Genomic DNA, 18047 nt, shown 5'->3' with positions numbered 1-18047 from the left:
AAAATAATGATGGTGATGATAATAAGCAGATAGTTTTGCTTCACACTTGTAGGGGATTGGCCCCAGAAAGTCTCCAGGAGGCAGGGCTGGTGAAAAGAGCCAGGTGGGCGTCACCGGCAGCAGAACGGCAACCGTTGTTTTAGGGTCTGGGTGACGTGGAGAGACTGCTGGGTGCCAGGCATCTAACAACATCCATCGCCTCCTCCTTCCCTGCCCCTCTCAGGAAGGCAGTTTATTAAGCTCATGTCAGGGATGGGGAGACGGAGGCGCAGAGAAGTCGCTGCCTTGTTCACCACCTCACAGAAAGGTGATGGCCGACCCAGAATTCAAACCCCACTTTCCCAGCTATACCTGAGGTAGACCCTTTCCTGAGACCTGAGACCCTTTTCCTTAGACCCTTTTCTTGGCCACACCATGGGGTGAACCCAGGAAAGCAATAATCCTGGGTCTACTGGGCAGGATGCGCTGAGGCCCGGAGCAGGGGCCAAGGAGTAGCTTCAAGGCCTGATCCCTGTACCCCTACACACCTACCTGCCCTCCCTCTCAGGAACCCAGGACATCCCCCTCCCATGAACCCTCCTGGGGACTTCAAGCCCACCACCCACATCATGTTTATTGTAGAAATCATCAGAAAGGTGGCATCGCCCCCTCCCCTGTGCCGGCCACTGGTGTCCCCTGACCATGGGCCACCCGAATGCATCCAGCTGATGGAGCAGTGCTGGGAAGAGGCTCCGGAGCACAGACCCAGCCTGGACCAGATCTACACCCAGGTCAGTGCTTTCCAGTGGAGCCTGGTGTTCACAAGAAATAACTGATCGGTTCACTTAGCTTTGCCCAGGGGGAGCTCCATGCTACCCCTGGGGTCCAGAACCCCATGCAAAAAGGGCACAATGGGCCAATACCATCATCCCTGAGGGTGGAGCCTGAAGTCCTTCTTCTGAGGCAGTGGTCCCCAACCGTTTTGGCACCAGGGACCGGTGTTCCTATGAGAATCTAATGCCTGATGATCTGAGGTGGAGCTGAGGTGGTGATGCTACTACCAGGGAGTGGCTACAAATACAGATGAGGCTTTGCTGACTTGCCTGCCTCTCACCTCTTGCTGTGCAGACCAGTTCCTAACAGGCTATGGACCAGAACTGGGATGCAGCCCAAGGATTGGGGACCCTGCTCTAAGGAAAGCTTTTTCAGAACTCCAGGTGCTAGGGACACTGGCTGAGTTCCTGAGTGCCAAGCCCTGTGCTAAGTGCTGTGCTGATTTCATTTAATCTTTGTGATAGTCCTCCAAAGAAGCATTGTTATCACTTGGGCTTTACAGGAGAGAAACTGAGGCACAGAGAGGTAAGGGGATTTGCTCAAAGTAGCTGAGAGAGCGGAAGGTGGCACTGGAGTCCAAACCTGGGTTTGTCTTTCTGCAGAGCAAACCTGTACTGGGCCTCCTGGCACCAGAGCAGAAAGGCCATTTGTGGCTGTGGAGCCACACTGGTTCCCTGCAGAGAGAGTGGAAGATGTGAGGAGGGCTGGGGGCCCCAGGCCTGCCTTGGGGACTGCAGCAGGAGGGGTGAGGCAAGTCTGTACGAGTTTGTGGGGCAATGGAGTGAGTGGGCCTGACTGAACTGGTTAATGGCTCCCACAAGGCCAACGCATCAAGCTTGAGGTGACATCTTTGTGCCTCCCCTTTCCAGCCAGCCACAGCAGAATGTTGTCAAGGAGAGGTTGTCAGGTAGTTATTGAAGGTACGATTTATAACCACACGTGGATGTCCTCATACAAAGACCTAAGAGAGGCAATTCTCTCTACTCAGTGCCAGCAGTAGTTGTGTTTGTTTTGAGCAACTAGTTTAATGGTCTATTGTCTCATGGATGCCATGGGTATTGTAATCTATATATCCCTCTTTGCTTTGTTGCTAGGAAGCTCATATCTGAACTTGTGACCACATTCTAGCATGCATTTTGCAAATAGACTGCACTTCTAGATTAGTTTCTTTTTTAAACCTTTACTCTCTTTTGGTCTCAATGTCCTTATATATGTATTATTTTATTTTGTGGCATTGCTTTATTTTTCTTGCTACTTAAAATTTGTTTTTGGAATACAGGGAGAAATAGAGAGGTAGAAATACATTATTATGTAATCTACACATATTCTTTCTACCTGTCTATCCACCCATCTATCCATCTACTTATTCATCCATCCATCCATCTATTACCTAGTGACTGATCCATCCATCCATCCATCCATCCATCCATCCATCCATCCATCCATCCATCCATCCATCTTTGAGAGGAGCAAAGAATGCCTTTCCACAGTGTGGTTGTGAGAATCGATGCAGTCGGGTTAGTGTTCCTTAGCAATAATGCTGTACTGGACTCAGGCTCTTTTTTAAAGTTCTCTTTGCTCACCCCACACAGAACTAACCCATTCTTCTTCCCAGTTTTCTGTGCTTTCCCTTGTCAGAGCTGCCATCTCATCTATTACATACCCGGTCCCCAATAACCCAGCTCCTCCAGGCAAGGACTGGGTCTGGTTCATTCCTGTAGCCTAGACTCCTAAGCCGCAGGCTGAATGTGCTGACTTTCATGGATAAGTTTGGATTTTTGTTCCATCTTCAGTTCAAAAGCATCAACCAAGGCAAGAAAACCAGTGTTGCCGACTCTATGCTGCGGATGTTGGAGAAGTATTCCCAGAACCTGGAGGACTTGATTCAAGAGCGAACTGAGGAACTGGAGCTAGAGAGGCAGAAGACGGAAAAGCTGCTCTCTCAGATGCTCCCTCTGTGAGTGGCCTCTTAGGACTCAATTGTGTCTCTAGCCTCAGTAGCTCTAAGCATGGGACCTGGATGTAGTAGGTGCTCAGTAAATCTGGGTTCCATGAGTTCATTTGATTCATTCATTGTTTACTTACCCAACATATTTTCCTAAAGCCTTTATATGCTTTAGACACTGTGCTGGGCACACGAGAATTGAATTTCTCCGACTTCACTCCCGTGGGTGCCAAGGAGAGGGTATAATGTCCCCCATCTCACTTCAGAGGAAGTAATAATGTCCAGAGAGGGACAGGTATAACCTGCAGGCCAGCACACCAGCAGGCCTGTCCCAGATCCCCTGACCCTCAACCCAGGATTTCCCCCAAATATCTCTCCCTTATCTGCAAACTGTGGAAAGGGGGTCCTCCTACCTTGTGACTCTGACCCTTCCCATCCCTCCAGGTCTGTGGCCAAAGCTCTGAAAATGGGGGTGACTGTGGAGCCGGAGTACTTTGACCAGGTTACCATTTACTTCAGTGACATTGTGGGTTTTACTACCATCTCAGCTCTGAGTGAGCCCATTGAGGTAGTGGGCTTGCTCAACGACCTCTATACACTGTTCGATGCTATTCTGGGCAGCCATGACGTGTATAAGGTGAGAGTACCAGGAGGCTGGCATTCCATCCCTCCTTCCTTTACCACTATGTTTGTCATACATTTATTTCCAGTCATTTATTCATGTGTTTCTATCAGGTAGCTATTGTTGTGTAACAAATAATCCCCAAATCCAGGCGTGTAAAACGATAAGTTTTTATTATTGCTCGCAAACCTATAGTTGAGCTGGAAAGTTCTCTGGACTCGGCTGGACTCATGCCTACATCTGTGGTCAGTTGTGGGTGAGAAAGGAAGCACTGCTGTTCCTGGCTGGGCTCTCTCACATCTCTGGAGCCTTCGCTGAAACAACTCAGTTCTGGTCCACATGATCTTTCAGCCTCCAGCGGGCCAGCTGGACAAGGGAAACCAGATGAGGCAGCTCCTGTGCCTGCTCTCAGGGAGCTCTTGGTGCTGTAGGTAAAAGATGAAGGCAACTCACAGTCAAAGTGATGATCAGGGGAGGTAGAGAAGGCTGAGAGGACCCTCGATCCAGCCAGGGGTAGATGTGCAGAGTAAAGAACAAGGAAGACTTCTTGGAGGAGGTGCTGTCTTCCTAGTATTATCCAGTCTGGGCGTGGCGGCTTTAGGTAAGCACTGGGGTAATGCCTAAGGCTTGAGAGGGTGGGCTGGTGATTGTGAGGAATGCTGAATGGGTTGTGATGGCTCTGTGTGAAGTGGGCCAGTGGTGAGAGTGAGTGGGTGGGCGGGGGCACTGAAGAGGCAGCAGGGGCCTTGGCAGAGCCGTTGAGACCATCTGCGACCTAGTCCCTTTGCACCTCTTGATCCTGGCTTTGAGTCCCAGCCTGGCATCCAGCTTCTGTGTGGCTTTGGGCAAATCACTTCCCTTCTCTGTTCCTTTATCTATAAAACAAAAATAACAACCCCAGTCCCAGAGAGGGGATTCACAGACAATGGGAGGATTCTATCCGCCTTGCAGAAGTGCTGTGTAAACCATTTCCCTCTGAGCCTGCCGTGGGGATCTTCTCACCTCAAGCCTGCCCCTTATTCTGATCCATTTACTGGGGGACTTGAGTCAGCTTCAGACATGGTGAAGATGGAGGTGGGAGGTTGGTCCCAGGAAATGGCCACACTCAGGATCCACTGGCCTTAGCCTTGATTTGTGACCAGCCATCCCCCTTCCAGCCACAGCTCTCCAAGGATGCAGGGGAATAGGGAAAGGCCAGGCCCTGAGGATGAAGTCAGAGTAGGAAGGTTGCCTAGACAGGAAGTTTCAGAGGAGAAAACTGTTTGAGATGCCAGGCAATCTGCTGATAGCATTAGGTACAGTATCCCAACAACAATAATCAGTACTTATTGAGTGCTTACTGTATACTGGGCACTAGTTTAAGCACTTGATATGTATTAATCCACTTAATAATCATAACAATCTGTGAGGTAGGTACTGGTACTCCTAATTTATAGATGAGGAAATCGAGGTAACTAAGTGGCTTGTCTAGTTACATATTCCCAGTGGGATATGATGCTAAAATTTGAACTTGGGCATTCTGGTCCTAAGACCCCTCTTCAGGTGGGTCTCACCATTCCTGTGATTTGGATGTCCTGAGTATATCCAGGGTCATAGTGGCCCACAAGGCTCTCCAGAAGCTGGCCCTGCCTACCTCCCTGGCTGCATCTCTGGCCCTCCACCTATGCAGACCTCTATATATTCCTCACACATGCTTTGCTTTCTCTAGCCACTAGGCCTTTGTACTTGCTGTTCTCTCATCCTGGAACACTGCTCTTCCTCTTCTTTACCTGGCTCCCTCCTTGTCATCCTTCTAGTCTAAGGTTAGTTTCCTTGCCCTTGCAGGCATGGTTAAGAGCTCCTGTGTGATGCTCTCATAATTACCTGTGGACAACACAGACACATGTTATGGTTCCAACCTAAACCACTCTGTCCCCAGTGCCTGGCAATGTCTAACACATGGTGGGTTCTCAGGAGCTCATCAAGGCACAGAGTAGAAGTGACTTACCCAAGGTCACACAGCTGGTAGGCGGCAGAGCCAGAACAGGCATCTGGAGCATCCACCACCACCTGGCTCTGTCTGCTGCATCACAATGCCCAACACTGACCCGTGGAGACCTGAGCCATCGACATTCCAGGGATGCAGCTTCCCTCCTGTTCCCCGTTCAGGACCCCGCTTTCCTACCCTGGCCCATGGTTCTGAGGCATTGTCTCCCATGCTGGCTGAGTTTCCCTCTTTCCTCCAGAGCCGCCCTGGCCTCATGGACCCCCGCAAAAGATTCCTCATCTTGTCTCATCTCGCTGAGCCCTGCAGCTTTGATCTGTCCTGAGTCACCCCTGGGCCTTGTCTCTTCCTCTCCTGCTAATCTTTTCTCACACATGTGTCCCTCCCAGCTCTGAATCACGCCTTCTGATCTGCTCTGAACTCTGGCCAAGAGGTCTGCATCTTTCTGGCAGAGTGAAATGAAATAAAACAAGGCCCGCACACCCCTCCAGATGTGGGGAAACAGGAGGCCCATTCCTCACGATGTGTGAGCCCGTCTCTCATCACTCACACCGTCCGCCTTGGTTTCCCCTCTGTCCCCAGCAGGATCTGGTTACTGCTCTTTAATCCAGTCTGAGTTGGGAGGCAGCCAGGCAATCATTTCCTGGTTCCTCGGGGGTCTGCGATTCTCTCCCAGCATGCGTGGAGTGAGCATTTTTATGGACAGAACTCTAGAGCAGAGCCCATGTGGGCTGCCCCGGGGTTGCATCTGGCCCCGGCCATACTGCCGAGCAACCATGGACAAATCACTTCACCACTCCGAGCCTTAGGCTCCCATTTGTAAACAGAGATGAAAAGTGTTTATGGCTTAGAATCATTCTGCAAAGTAAGCAATGTGAAAGAAAGTGCTATCGTTCATTCATTCACCAACACGATGTAGCACTGCAGGCGCGGGTGCTGAGGCCCCTCCCGGAAAGCACAGACTAGGGCTAGGAAGCATTAGTTAAGCATCTAAAGAGTGCTGACCCAGTCTAGGGATTGTCACTGGGTATCTCATTTAAACTTTGCAGTGCTCCTCAGAGGGATGGATCACTATCCCTACCGCACAGGCTCAGAGAGGTAAGTGACTTGCCCAAGGTCACACAGTAAGCCAGTGGTAGAGTTAAAATTCACATGGAAACCTTTTCTTTTACCTCTCCCCTGGCCGTGTTCTCCCATCTGCAAAAGGACCACACCTGTGTACAAGAAGCCATGGCCCTTGCTTGCAGCCATGATCTAAGATCTAAGTCTTTAGAGATCATCTTTACGAGTCTGGGCTCCTAGAGAGCAGAGCCTGTGACTGGTCTCTGTCACTGGGGTTGTACAGGTGATTACTGATTATACCACACTCTCCCCTCCAGTTTAGCCTGCTGGCAGGTGGAGGGATAGAGGTCAGCTTTAGCAGTTTGGAGAATGTGGCCTGAATGTGTGGCCACCATGGATATTTCTACCGCTCCTCTTTCCCAGTCTGGACCTTGGGTCACCCATCTGAGGCAGTACTGGGTCCCTAGAGTAGATGCCCTGCCCCTGACTCACAGTTGCATACCTGGTAGGCCAGTGGTGGGACAAGCGAGCAACGGATCTCCCGGGCTGCCTCTGTGAGGCAGGATTCAGCCCAGATGCACGAGCTAACCATGTGCAGGGCAGGATCAGAGGGAAATTCCACACAGCAGGCAGATCCCGCCTCCCCAAAAGAGAGGGAGAAAGGGTCAGGCCAAATGCATCAAGAGGCAGCATAGCACATGAGCTCTGGAGCTGAGCTGATCAAGTTCAAATCTGTGATGCGGGATGTTGGTGAATGACTTAACCTCTCTGGCCCAGTTTCCATCTGCAAAATGGCAAGAGTAATAATACCTATTTCACAGAATTCTTGTGAAGATCTAATGTACAATATTTGTAAAGGATTTGGAACAGTGTCTGACACATAATAATTGCTATACAAACACTTAGGCACCTAATCTTACCTTCTTCCAATTTTGTCAATCAAATAAGGCCTTCTTCCTCCTGTGTGGAAGAAAGAGGTGGGCAGAGGGAAAGCCAGGGTTCACTCATATTTTTTCTTTCTGGGGTGCGGGGTATGAAGTTTCTCTCATCTGTGGAAATGTACATAGTTGGGGGTAGCCCTACCCCCAACCTGCCACATTCACTGCCAGACCACAAATGCTGGGGGGACAACCACACGTGACAGGGAAGGAGAAGGAGGTCACAGCCCCAAAGGGGTAAAAATCTTTTCCCCAGCTGGTAACTGGGAAGATTTTATGGACTCGATCAAGTGTGAGCTGGGCTGATGGAGGGCTCAGGTCTCAACAGATAGTGATTTGAGGAGAGCATTTCAGGCAGAGGGAACGGGTGATCAGGGCCTGGAAGAGAACAAGTGCCCTGTGTCTCTACGGAGAGTAGAAAGGTTCTTGTTAGGCTGAAGCGTGGGGAACCAGGAGCAGCTAACTGTTAAGAATAAGTCAAGAAATTCTGCAAATCATGGGAGTCCCTGATTGCTAGGCTGTGGGGCGTGAATTTTAAGCCATTGGCCATGGAGAGTATGAGTAAATTTACGTATATGAGCAGAATATGGCATGGTTAGGGCAGATTACTTCTTGCTGTCCAGGTAGAGATAGCCTGGATGAGGGAGAGATTTGGGAGACACAGGTAGGAGGACACAATCCACAGTTAATGTTGTATATTGAATTGCAGCACCCTATGGGCAGGGATAACATTATCACTAATATTATTGTCCACCAGGTGCTAAGGGAGAGTGGATGTGCCTGGCCAGGGATGGCTGTGCTCCCTGGCACAAGTGGTGCCAGCATGTGCCAGCTGTACGAATGTGGGAACTAAGCTTGTTAGCCTGCAAAGGGGAAGACACAGGAGGGAGAATTGCTATATTTACCTTGATTGGCCTGGCCTGTAGCAGGGGAAGGCCACGGTATACATCTGTATCCCTAGCACCTGGAACAAGGCCTTTGGAAGAGAGAAGGTGCTTAGGAAAGGTTTACGAATTGAATTCAAGAAGTAGAGCTAAAACCATCGAATGAGAGACAGGTTTCAATTCAACTCAACTTTTGAAAATCAGGGTTACCTAAAGGGAGAAGTGGCCACCTCAAGAAGGAGGGACCTTCCTATTAAGAGACATGAGTAGGCCAGGACAGCCACTGTAGCTGGTGAGGTGGGTGGGTGGCCTTTAAAGTCCCTTCCAATTCTGAGATTCTGTGACTCTATCTTCTCCAAAATCACTAGCCAAGGAGATGATGATGATGATGATGATGATGATGATGATGGAGACAGAAGTCTTTGTTTATCGAGCATCTATGATGAGCCTTGTTCTTTAAATACTTTATCTTTAATATGCATTCCACATAAGAGGAAACAGGCTCACACAGGTGAAGTTGTCTGCCCAAGGTAAATGGCAGAGCCAGGGTTTGAATCCACATCTATCTGATTCCAAAATCTACATTTTTTTCAGCACACATTTGAAGGCCAGTGGGGTTTGGAAATGGTGTATATTCAATACGTACATGCTCTTCTCCAGATGAAGCCCTGACTTGGCACTGTGACATTGTACAGATGGGACACCCGGGTCTGCCACCAAAGAGCTCATGGCTTGGGATCAAAAGAGATAGGACAGGCATGGCTGCCTGTGTTCAGACAAAAGTGATCTAAAATGTACAGATCTAAAATGGCAGAGATGGCCCTGTGGGCCAGAGACTAGAGGGGTCAACAGGGGCCCCCCAGAAGTGGCTTTGTGCGGGATGTGGGGCAGACCAGGGAGGGCGTGTTTTCATGCTGGAGTGTGAAGGCTATGATTTCTAGGTGGAGACCATTGGGGACGCCTACATGGTGGCATCGGGGCTGCCCCGGCGCAACGGGAGCCGGCACGCAGCAGAGATTGCCAACATGGCCCTGGACATCCTCAGCTCTGTGCGGGGCTTTCGGATGAGGCATGCGCCCAACGTGCCCATTCGCGTCAGGGCCGGCCTGCACTCAGGTATGGGCTGGGGGCTGCGGGGCGATGAGCTAGACCAGTCTCCCAACCCTGCCTGCAGCATTGGCTGAGGCCACCCCATTGATGTGCTTCTGGAATTCAGAGGTCCTAAAACTCTATGATTGATTTTTTTTACATTTCTCATTCTCTTCTAATATTTTAAGGTTCTAAGATATGATAAATCCCGGAATCTGTGATACTCAGATTCACATATCTTTGTTTTGGTCTCAGCATCTGTCAAGGGCATCCAAGTTCATGCTGAGATACTGATAGTTTGATGGAAGAGATAGGATCTTCTGTGGTCATGCAAACTAAATGTTTGCTGGGATGGGTCTGGGAGAGACCTCAAGGTCTCTGATATATTCTTCTCATGGCCCTACTTCTCTCTCCCTCCATGGTTCCCCTGAAGGATAAAGTCCAAACGCTCTGCCCTCCTAGTCACCAAGGCCCTTGGTAATCTCTTCAACCTCATCTCCCAACACTCCCCGCTTGGCCCTCCACCCAAATTCAGCTGCTTGCAGTTTCCCAGAAACACATGGGCTCTCTGCTTCTGTGCCTTGGCACCTGCTTTCTCTGCCTACTCATTCTCTCATTCTTCAAGACACAGCTCATGCACTTCCTCCTCCAGGAAGTCCTCTGAGCTGGGTTTAGGTTCTCTTTCTGGGTTGGCACAGCCCTGGTGCTTCCCTTTTCACAGCATTGATCACAGTTTACACGTCTCCCCTCTCCCCCAAGAGCAGAGACTGGTTTCGATTTATCTGTGTCCCCATACCTTCAGCCCAGAGCCTGGCACAGATGTCATCTCCTCTTTGGGTGTTGTTGGAGGCTCCAGATAGCTTCATTCTCACCCCACCCTCACCCCACCCCCCCGCCCCAGCTTGAGCCCAGGATGTGGACTGGACCTGGCAGTGGGAGTAGGGAAGGGCAAGACTGTCATAGGAACTTCTCTGTGGTCCAGGACCTGCTGGAGCTCACTGGACACGTTTCGGTTTCAGGGCCCTGCGTGGCGGGGGTCGTGGGTCTCACCATGCCTCGCTACTGCCTCTTTGGGGACACTGTTAACATTGCATCCCGGATGGAGTCCACAGGGCTACGTGAGTGTCTCCTATTTCTATCCTGCCCAGGAAAGGATTCTCTTTCTCAATGACTCCTGCAGCCTGGCTATTTGAAACAGTGCTTAGGAACCAAATCACCACCTGGTGGCAGCGTACAGTAAAGTAACTATAGTGAGGTGAAGTATGTCATTGGTTCTTTTAACTTTCCTTGATTTTGTGACGATCTCATAAGAGAATTAGCAGAGAAAACAATGATTCAAGAGGCAGGAAACCTGGGTCCTAGCCCTGACTGCAACTGGTTTGCTTAGTGTCCTTAACAAAATGCTTTTTGTCTAGGTCTTGGTTTCTCTCGTTTTACAATGAGGAGACCCCTTTCAATTTTTTAAAATGCCATTTTAGGTTTTTTTTTCTGGCAGCAGAAGCTACTGTGTGGCTTGGTTAGAGCAGCCAAAAAAGTTGAAGTCCTAGGACCCTCTGCTTCTGGCTGCATAGTTTGTGTGCTGCATGAGGTCATTCAGTGCCCATCCTGCACAACTAGACATGGTGGCCCGATTGGGGTGTCCTGCTTTTAAAAGAAAAAAAAAAACCTGCTTGTCTGCTCTGACTCAGCTGTCACAGACTTCCCTCCAAGTGGTAATTATGTTCCTAGAGGTTCTGACTTCATCTTGAGTTCCTCTTAACACTCAATCTATGTAATGTGCTTTTCCTTGAGGCTTCTATTTTAGTGACGAACTACTTACTAAAAGAGCAAGAGAAACAGGAAAAGAGTAGCACATGAATCAGAATTGTGTGTGTTACTGGCTAGAACTGGGGCACTTAAGGTGTTGACATTACCTTTCTTCTCAGCATACAGAATTCATCTCAGCAGAAGCACTGTCCAGACACTGCTCAGCCTGGATAAAGGCTACAAAATTGACATCAGAGGCCAGACCGAGCTAAAGGTGAGAGACTTTCTTTTCTTGGATTGGTGGGAAAAGTCCCCAAAGGCCTAGTTTCCGTGGGCATACAGGAAACGTCCGCTTGGAGCTAGGGATGGAGCTGATCACCTTTACGTGTTCTCCACTCTCCAAATTCTAAGGAAACATTTCTCCCTGGAGCCATTCCTTCACTGGTTTCTCACGTGAAGGGCCAGGGCAGAGACGTTACTTCTATTGATGATCTACCCGGGTAGCATGCTGGTGCACAACATGTATTAATGTACTAATTACTCACAGCAATAATGAAAGGGGGATCAATGCCCCCATTATAGTTGAGGAAATTCCAGCAACTTGTCCAGAGTCTCACAGCTTATATCCCAGGTCTGGTTGCTCCAAAGCCTGTGCTTTCTCCATAGTACCGTTGGGCTCCTACTCATCCCTCAGAACCCTAACACAAACATCGGGTCTCACTGAAGTCTTCCCGACCCAAGAACACTCTTCTTCCTTTCCCCAGCAGTAACTATCATGCCTTCTCCCCACCCACCAGTCCCAAGACCAGCCTTCTGCTGTTGTAGATGTGGTATTGAGTTGTATTTGCCCCTGAGCACCGCAAGGGCAGAGACGACTCTGTAACCTCTGCATTCTTTTTATTAATGTTAATGTTCATTAAATGGAACTGTATACCTATGAATGATTTTTCTTCCTACCCCATCTCTTCTCCTTCCCCCAATTCCTCAGCTAGAGTCAGGCCTGGTTGGGAGGTGGGGGCAGCCTAGCCAGTTAAAGGCCCAGGGCTGAGACTGGGCCTCAGAAATGGGGTGCTCCAGGGGACTCGCTTCATTATGCTGTGAAATACCAGAGCAGGAGGGTACATTCAGGGAGGGGCAGTGACTTGTCCATGGTCACAGAGTCTATGAGGGCCAGTGATATGGAATCCTTTGCTCTGGAGCCTGGGGTTATGGAAGAGTGAGCTGAAGTAAGTCAGGGCAGGTGTATCTTGTTTGGAGGAGTGGGCACTGGGTGTCCTGAGGAACAGAGACACTCTGATGACAGAAAGTGATGCAGAGTGGGAGTGGGGAGGACAGCAGGCCGACCTCAGGTTCTTCAGGCTGGTGTGGGGGCCCCGAGGGGCAACATCCATTCCTGTCCCAGGGTGAGTATGGAACCTCTAGATCAGCCAGCCCTGACCCTAGCCCCTCCTAACCTTCAGGCAGCTGTACCCCCATCCCATGGGAGGCCACCAGGTCCCTCGATAGTTGGGTAGAATCATAGATCATAGAATCCTGGCATCTTAGCATTCCAGATCTGCTGGTCATAAAATTCATGATTTATTATTTATTTCTCTGACAGATAAATATTAACTCATTTAATCTTCACCACAACTCTATGAGGTATTGGGGAAACTGGGGTACAGAAAGGTGAAGTAAGCTGGCCAAAGTCACACAGCTAGCAAGTGACAAAGCCAGGATTTGGACCCATACAGCTCTTCTCCAGGCTCTAGGCTGCTCTCCACTGACTGCTGGAATTGCGTGCCTCTGCCTTGCTCTCTGCTTGTGAAGATCGCTCAATCTCCTTTCCTGTCTCTTCCAGGGGAAGGGCACGGAGGAGACCTATTGGCTGGTAGGGAAAGCAGGCTTCCCCAGACCCTTCCCCACACCTCTGGACATCAAACCTGGGTGAGTAAGAGGGATTTCTCCAGAAGCTTGGCATCTTCTGTTCGAAATTTGATATTTGTTATTTTTCTGATTATAAAAGTCTTATCTGCCTAGTGTGGGATACTTAGAAAATACAGAATTCTTTAACAATTAAATAATCACCATTTTTCCAACCCTGAGAGACAGCTACCATTAGCACTGTAGCACAGTTCCTGCCAGCCTGTTTCTGATGCATTTGTTGTGGATGAGATCATGCTGCCTCGATAACTTCTCATTCTGATCTGTGCTCTCAGCTCGACATCCCAAGCGCCTTCCATATTGTTCAGAGAGCTTTATAAACACACTCATAGTGACAGCATCAGGATTATAACATTTGTGTGTGCCATGATTAGCTCAACCTTTGTCCCGTTGCTGAGCATGTAGAATCTTCCCATTTTGAGCAGCTTACAGCTAATGCATTGATAGATATTATTGGGCATTCGTCACCATTCAGACTATTTCTGCAGAGGTTGAAGGGCAAGGGACATAGGTGTTGCCAATTGCTGAGAACTATAGTTTCCTAGAAATAAGAAGGTTCCAGGGACCAGAGGGGCCCACGGGTCATTTCACCAGTGGGGAGGTTGAGCTTGGGGATGGGCAGAGCCCACCCGGGGTCCCACAACGTGACCACAGCAGAGCTCCCTGCCCAGAGTTTTTCCTTTATCAGAACTCCCCACCGACTCCTCTCAGCTATTCTAGGATGGCCTTCTGCCCATGGTTGCCGCCTCCCATCTCTCAAAGATGAGAAATACATAGGGCACACATGGGCTTCCTGGGAAAGGACCGGTGCTAGAGCAGCCTGAGCTGTGTGGATGAACTGGCATGGGCAGGGGTGACCGGCAGGGAGCAGGTAGCAGCAGCCATTTCCTTTCCACCCTGCTGTCAGGGTACCCGAAGGCCTCAGGACCCCCGGTAACTCAAGGCAGAGCAGTGCCAGAGGGCAAAAACTGCCTCCATTCATCTCTTAGTGCCCTTCCCCAAAAGGCAGTGTGGGAGGGGACCAGGGTGGGGATGGGCACGCACTAGCATACAGAGAAGCTGCCGGGGTACAGAACACACAGATGTCCTCCTCCTTAAGGACAGGTCAGCCTCCTGGGTGCGGAACCAGCCTATGTTCACAGAAAGGCCACCGCACAGCCCAGGGTCCCTCGCCTCTGCAGACAGTCTTTGTGTGATGGCTTGCTGGGGTGGCAGAGAGGTATGAGGATGGGGCTTAGGTCCGGGGCATGGACTGTCTGCGTGACTTTGGGCAGGTCCCTCTCCTCTCTGGGCCTTCCCACGTGCCACAGCAGCCTTGGCTCACCTATCCCCGGGAGAGCAGCTGTGGCCGTTTGTTCCCTTTCCCCATCCATCAAGGTCCTGTACTCCAGCCAGCCCCTCAAAGAGCAAGCCGTCCTCTGACGTCACAGCCCTCTGCTGCCCACCCCACTTCTCACCTCCACTCGGAGCTACACTTCTCAGAAGGCCTGTCTGCTGACGCTGACTTCACTTCCTCACCTCCCACTCCCTGCCCAGCCCCCGCAGTCTGACTTCCAACCCATCCACCTAGAAAGCTCTGTGAAGGTCACCTGTGACCTCTGCCCATGTCACTGGATCCGTGGGGAGTTTTAGTTCTCAACCTGACTCCAGCAGCATTTCTCCTCTGCCCTCCCGCTTCCTAGAAATGGGCTCTTGTCAGCCTCCTCGGCACCTGGCCGTGTTCCCTCCTCTCCAACTCGTCCTCCTCTGGTTCCTCTCTTCTCCATAACCCTTAAATGCTGGGGTAGCAGATCGTTCCTCCCTGGGATGTCCTATCCAGATGCTGACACACCCCTTGTAGGCCTTGGGCCCCCACCACCCCTCTGAGCTCCAGGACCATGCAGCTCACACTGCCCTCTCAGCGATTCTCTTTGGAGACCTCACGGCATCTCAGACCCCCTTGGTCCACCTGGCAGCTGGGCCCTCCTCCAGAGTTCTTACTCAGAAAGCTGGACGCTGTCCGGGAATCCTCAGCAATCCTGCAGCTCTGCCTCCATCACACCCCCCGTCTGCGGGCTTCTCTACCTCCACACCTCTCTCCTGGCCACTGCAGGGGCTCCTGGCCCTTTTTCTTCATCCACTGAGTCCCTCCATTCATCTCCACTAGAAGCCAAAGTAATCTTTTAAAGAAAACACAAACACGATCAATATGAAACTTTCCTATTTAACCATGTGGGGCTTCCTACATCTCTGAGGCTCAAACCCAAACTCTTTCATGCTACCTCTTAAGGCCCGGCTCTCTCTGGCCCCTCAGCTTCATCCCTCCTGCCACCTTCTGCCACCAAGCCACCTACTCAGGGCTTTCTCGTCATTCTTTAAAATACACTGAGCCTCTTCCCACCGCAGAGCCTTTGCTCTCATAGTCCCCTGAACCTGGAACACCCGGATCTGGTCCCTTCTTATACTGCAGGTCTTAGCCTCCTTCATGTGACAGCTCTGATCACACACTCTAAATGGAGCTCTGCGGTCATCCTGTACCCCATCTCCCAGCATTGTGTCCCCTCAGCACTTGCCACTCCCTGGTATTTCCTACTGACACGTTTATAGAACTTTCCCCTGCCAGCAGCACAAGCTGGAGATTCCGGCCAGCATGTGCCTGCACATTCCCCAGTGCCCAGTGCCCAGGGAGGGTGAGTTCTTGAGCTCCTGCCCCTCCCCAGTGGGGCCCTGGCCATGCAGGCCCTAGGCAGCCCAGCTCCCAGCCCTTCCTGACCCATCCCGTCCTGGGAGTGGAAATTGGCAGGCCTGGCAGCCATTTGTCATCCTGAGCTCTCTCAGCTGATGACTTTCCCACTCTCGAACAGAAATTTTAGAATGTGCCAGAAACGTTTTCATCTTCTTGGCTCAAGGAGGGAGGAGGGCGGAGATCAGCCCCAGTGAGCTTCACCTGACTTAGGAGCCTCCCAAGCCTCCAGGCAGGCAAGGGAGAATTCCACACTCATCTAGGCCCACGGGCTCAGATCCGCATGTGGGCGCACAGGGGACCATGCACGTGTGCACATGGGCACACATACAAGTGCACGCGCACACACGTGCATACACACTACACCCATCGTAGGCATCAGGCACATACACATATAGAAACATCACCACATGCCCCTCTGCCTGCCTGGAGATGAGATCACAGACAGACCAACAGACACACAGACACACAGAATCTCTACAGGAAGGGCTAGGATGCCAGTTGCATGGGAACTTGTCTTAGAGTTGTGTTTACAAGGCAGTTACCAAATTTTACTTGAACTGCATGCTATAGCTTGATTTTTTTTTTAATTCAAATTTTCTAAAGATGCTTTGATCTTCACTTTCTGTATTTGCCATATGTGCAGAAGTTATTCATCTTTATATATGGGGATGTTTGGGGAGACTGGTGGAGATCAGGGGAAGGGGGCAAAAGCCCCTCCATGTCTTGGTATAGCGACGACGCAAGCAGCAGTGCTCACAGAAGTGCTTCCTGTCATGTGTCACAGAGACACTGCACAGAGTGGCCCCTTCTCTCCCCTCTGCTTCTGCCAACAGCCTCAAAAGTATCCCCTGCCAGGTTGCTGTGAGGTCCTGGCTGTCTCTAGGAGCCTTGCTCCCTGTTCTGTGCAAAAGGGATAACTCCATTCAACCCTCCTCCAGACACGTGTGGGAAGCAAATGAGAAATGAGTGTGTGCAGGATGGGGGTCCAGTGTCCCTTCCCCGGATTTGCATAATACCCAGAGAGTTACATAGCCCCTTAACCCTTGGCCTTATGGCCTCCCAAGGTCACATCCTAAGCAAGGAATAGAGCTGGGTCTAGCTTCCCTTCTCCTGAGAGGCCTCTGGACTTGAGGCTGCACATGTACCTCTCTGAGCATTGGTCTCCTAAATTTCAAAGTGGGAAGACCACTGGTCTGCCCATGGCAGGGTTAGTGCAGGGATCAGGAAAAGCCAGGGAAGTAAAAGGGGCTCCTTATGAGCAGCTGTGGGCTCTAAACGCCCACCATTGTTATTCTGGGTGGGGTTTTATTATTCTTGTTTTTCCTTTTTTCCCTAGGGACCCCTGGCAGGACCTCATAAACCAAGAAATCAGGGCAGCCTTTGCTGAAGTCCACCAGTGCTCAGCTGGGCCTTCGAGCTCAGAGAAGGCCATGGCTGGGCCCTGAGGTGAGGGACAGAGTAGGGTAGGGGCCAGCAGCAGCCCAGTGACTCTTGTGTTTGGACACCTGCAACTCCTCTCCCCACTTCACACCCCTCGAAAAATTCTCTTGCTGAACTCCCTGGCAGCCACCAGGTGCTCATTAATGAGTGCCCTGGAGTGATATTAATTGATATGTTCCAGTGTGAATCCTATGGGTAAACTTGCCTCTTGACACGAAAACATTAAAAATAGAAATATTCCCTTCAGTTCTCTCAGCGCTTTGTTCTTGACAAATAGTTTTTTACTTTGGGAGCTCGTTATTGTAGAACACTATCCCCATCATACAGCTAAGGCGCCCAGGCGCAGAGGGAGGAGGTCATTTGCCCCAGGTGGCACGAGCAGAAGCAAGATGGAGACCAGGAACTGGAGCCAGACAGATCAGGCCTCCAGACTCAGCCAGGCCACCTACTCACATGACATCTTTTCTCAGAGCCTCTGTTTTGTCATCTCTAAAGTGGGCCTTGAGAGGACCCACACAAGGCTTCTTCCTAACACAGGTCTTGGCCTACAACCAATGCTCAAAAAATGCTGCCTCCTTCCCTGCCTCTCCTCTCCAAGCCAGCCTAAGCCTTTGGCCATCTGTGAGCACTGTGCTGGGAGCACAGTCCTTGGGCTCCCAGAATCTCTAGGCGGAGGAGGGGTGTGTGAAAATTCCTTGGTTCTTAGGAAAATGAGACTTCTGTCTTACAGAAAAAAAACCCAAACCCACAACCAACTCATTAAACTGGCTTCTGACATCAAAGAGTGTTCACCAAAACCCCCGGGCAGACCAGGCACATGTGGAATTCATTTCCCTGACAGAGGGGAGAGGGCTGGGGGCCAGGGGCAGGTTAAGC

At 50.6% G+C, this 18047-nt stretch overlaps 1 protein-coding gene and 1 long non-coding RNA gene across 3 annotated transcripts in view; one reads left to right on the top strand and one right to left on the bottom strand.

Annotated features, from left to right (window-relative positions):
* Positions 1-17436, top strand: part of LOC120590531 (guanylate cyclase D-like) — a 33444-nt gene extending 16008 nt beyond the window's left edge. Inside the window, exons 11-18 of the mRNA XM_039848326.1 lie at positions 622-770; positions 2607-2770; positions 3203-3395; positions 9190-9364; positions 10357-10455; positions 11263-11357; positions 12924-13009; positions 17068-17436. Coding sequence (XP_039704260.1) covers positions 622-770; positions 2607-2770; positions 3203-3395; positions 9190-9364; positions 10357-10455; positions 11263-11357; positions 12924-13009; positions 17068-17176 — 1070 coding nt within the window. The 3' untranslated portion in view covers positions 17177-17436. The remainder of the gene's footprint in view (positions 1-621; positions 771-2606; positions 2771-3202; positions 3396-9189; positions 9365-10356; positions 10456-11262; positions 11358-12923; positions 13010-17067) is intronic.
* On the bottom strand, positions 3537-8261 carry LOC120590378 (uncharacterized). 2 transcript variants are annotated; one of them, XR_005649696.1, is made up of 2 exons: positions 6929-8261; positions 3537-4611 (listed from the first exon to the last, which is right to left on the bottom strand). It is a non-coding gene; the product is annotated as an uncharacterized LOC120590378 (long non-coding RNA). The 2 variants fall into 2 exon arrangements; XR_005649697.1 differs by having other exon boundaries at positions 7347-8261.
* Positions 17437-18047: the final 611 nt, after the last annotated feature.

Source organism: Pteropus medius, unplaced genomic scaffold (assembly GCF_902729225.1).
Source record: "Pteropus medius unplaced genomic scaffold, Ma_sr-lr_union100, whole genome shotgun sequence".
NCBI lineage: Eukaryota > Metazoa > Chordata > Mammalia > Chiroptera > Pteropodidae > Pteropus > Pteropus medius.
The sequence above is the reverse complement of the archived record's forward strand: the minus strand, read 5'-3'. Positions and strand labels throughout refer to the sequence as shown.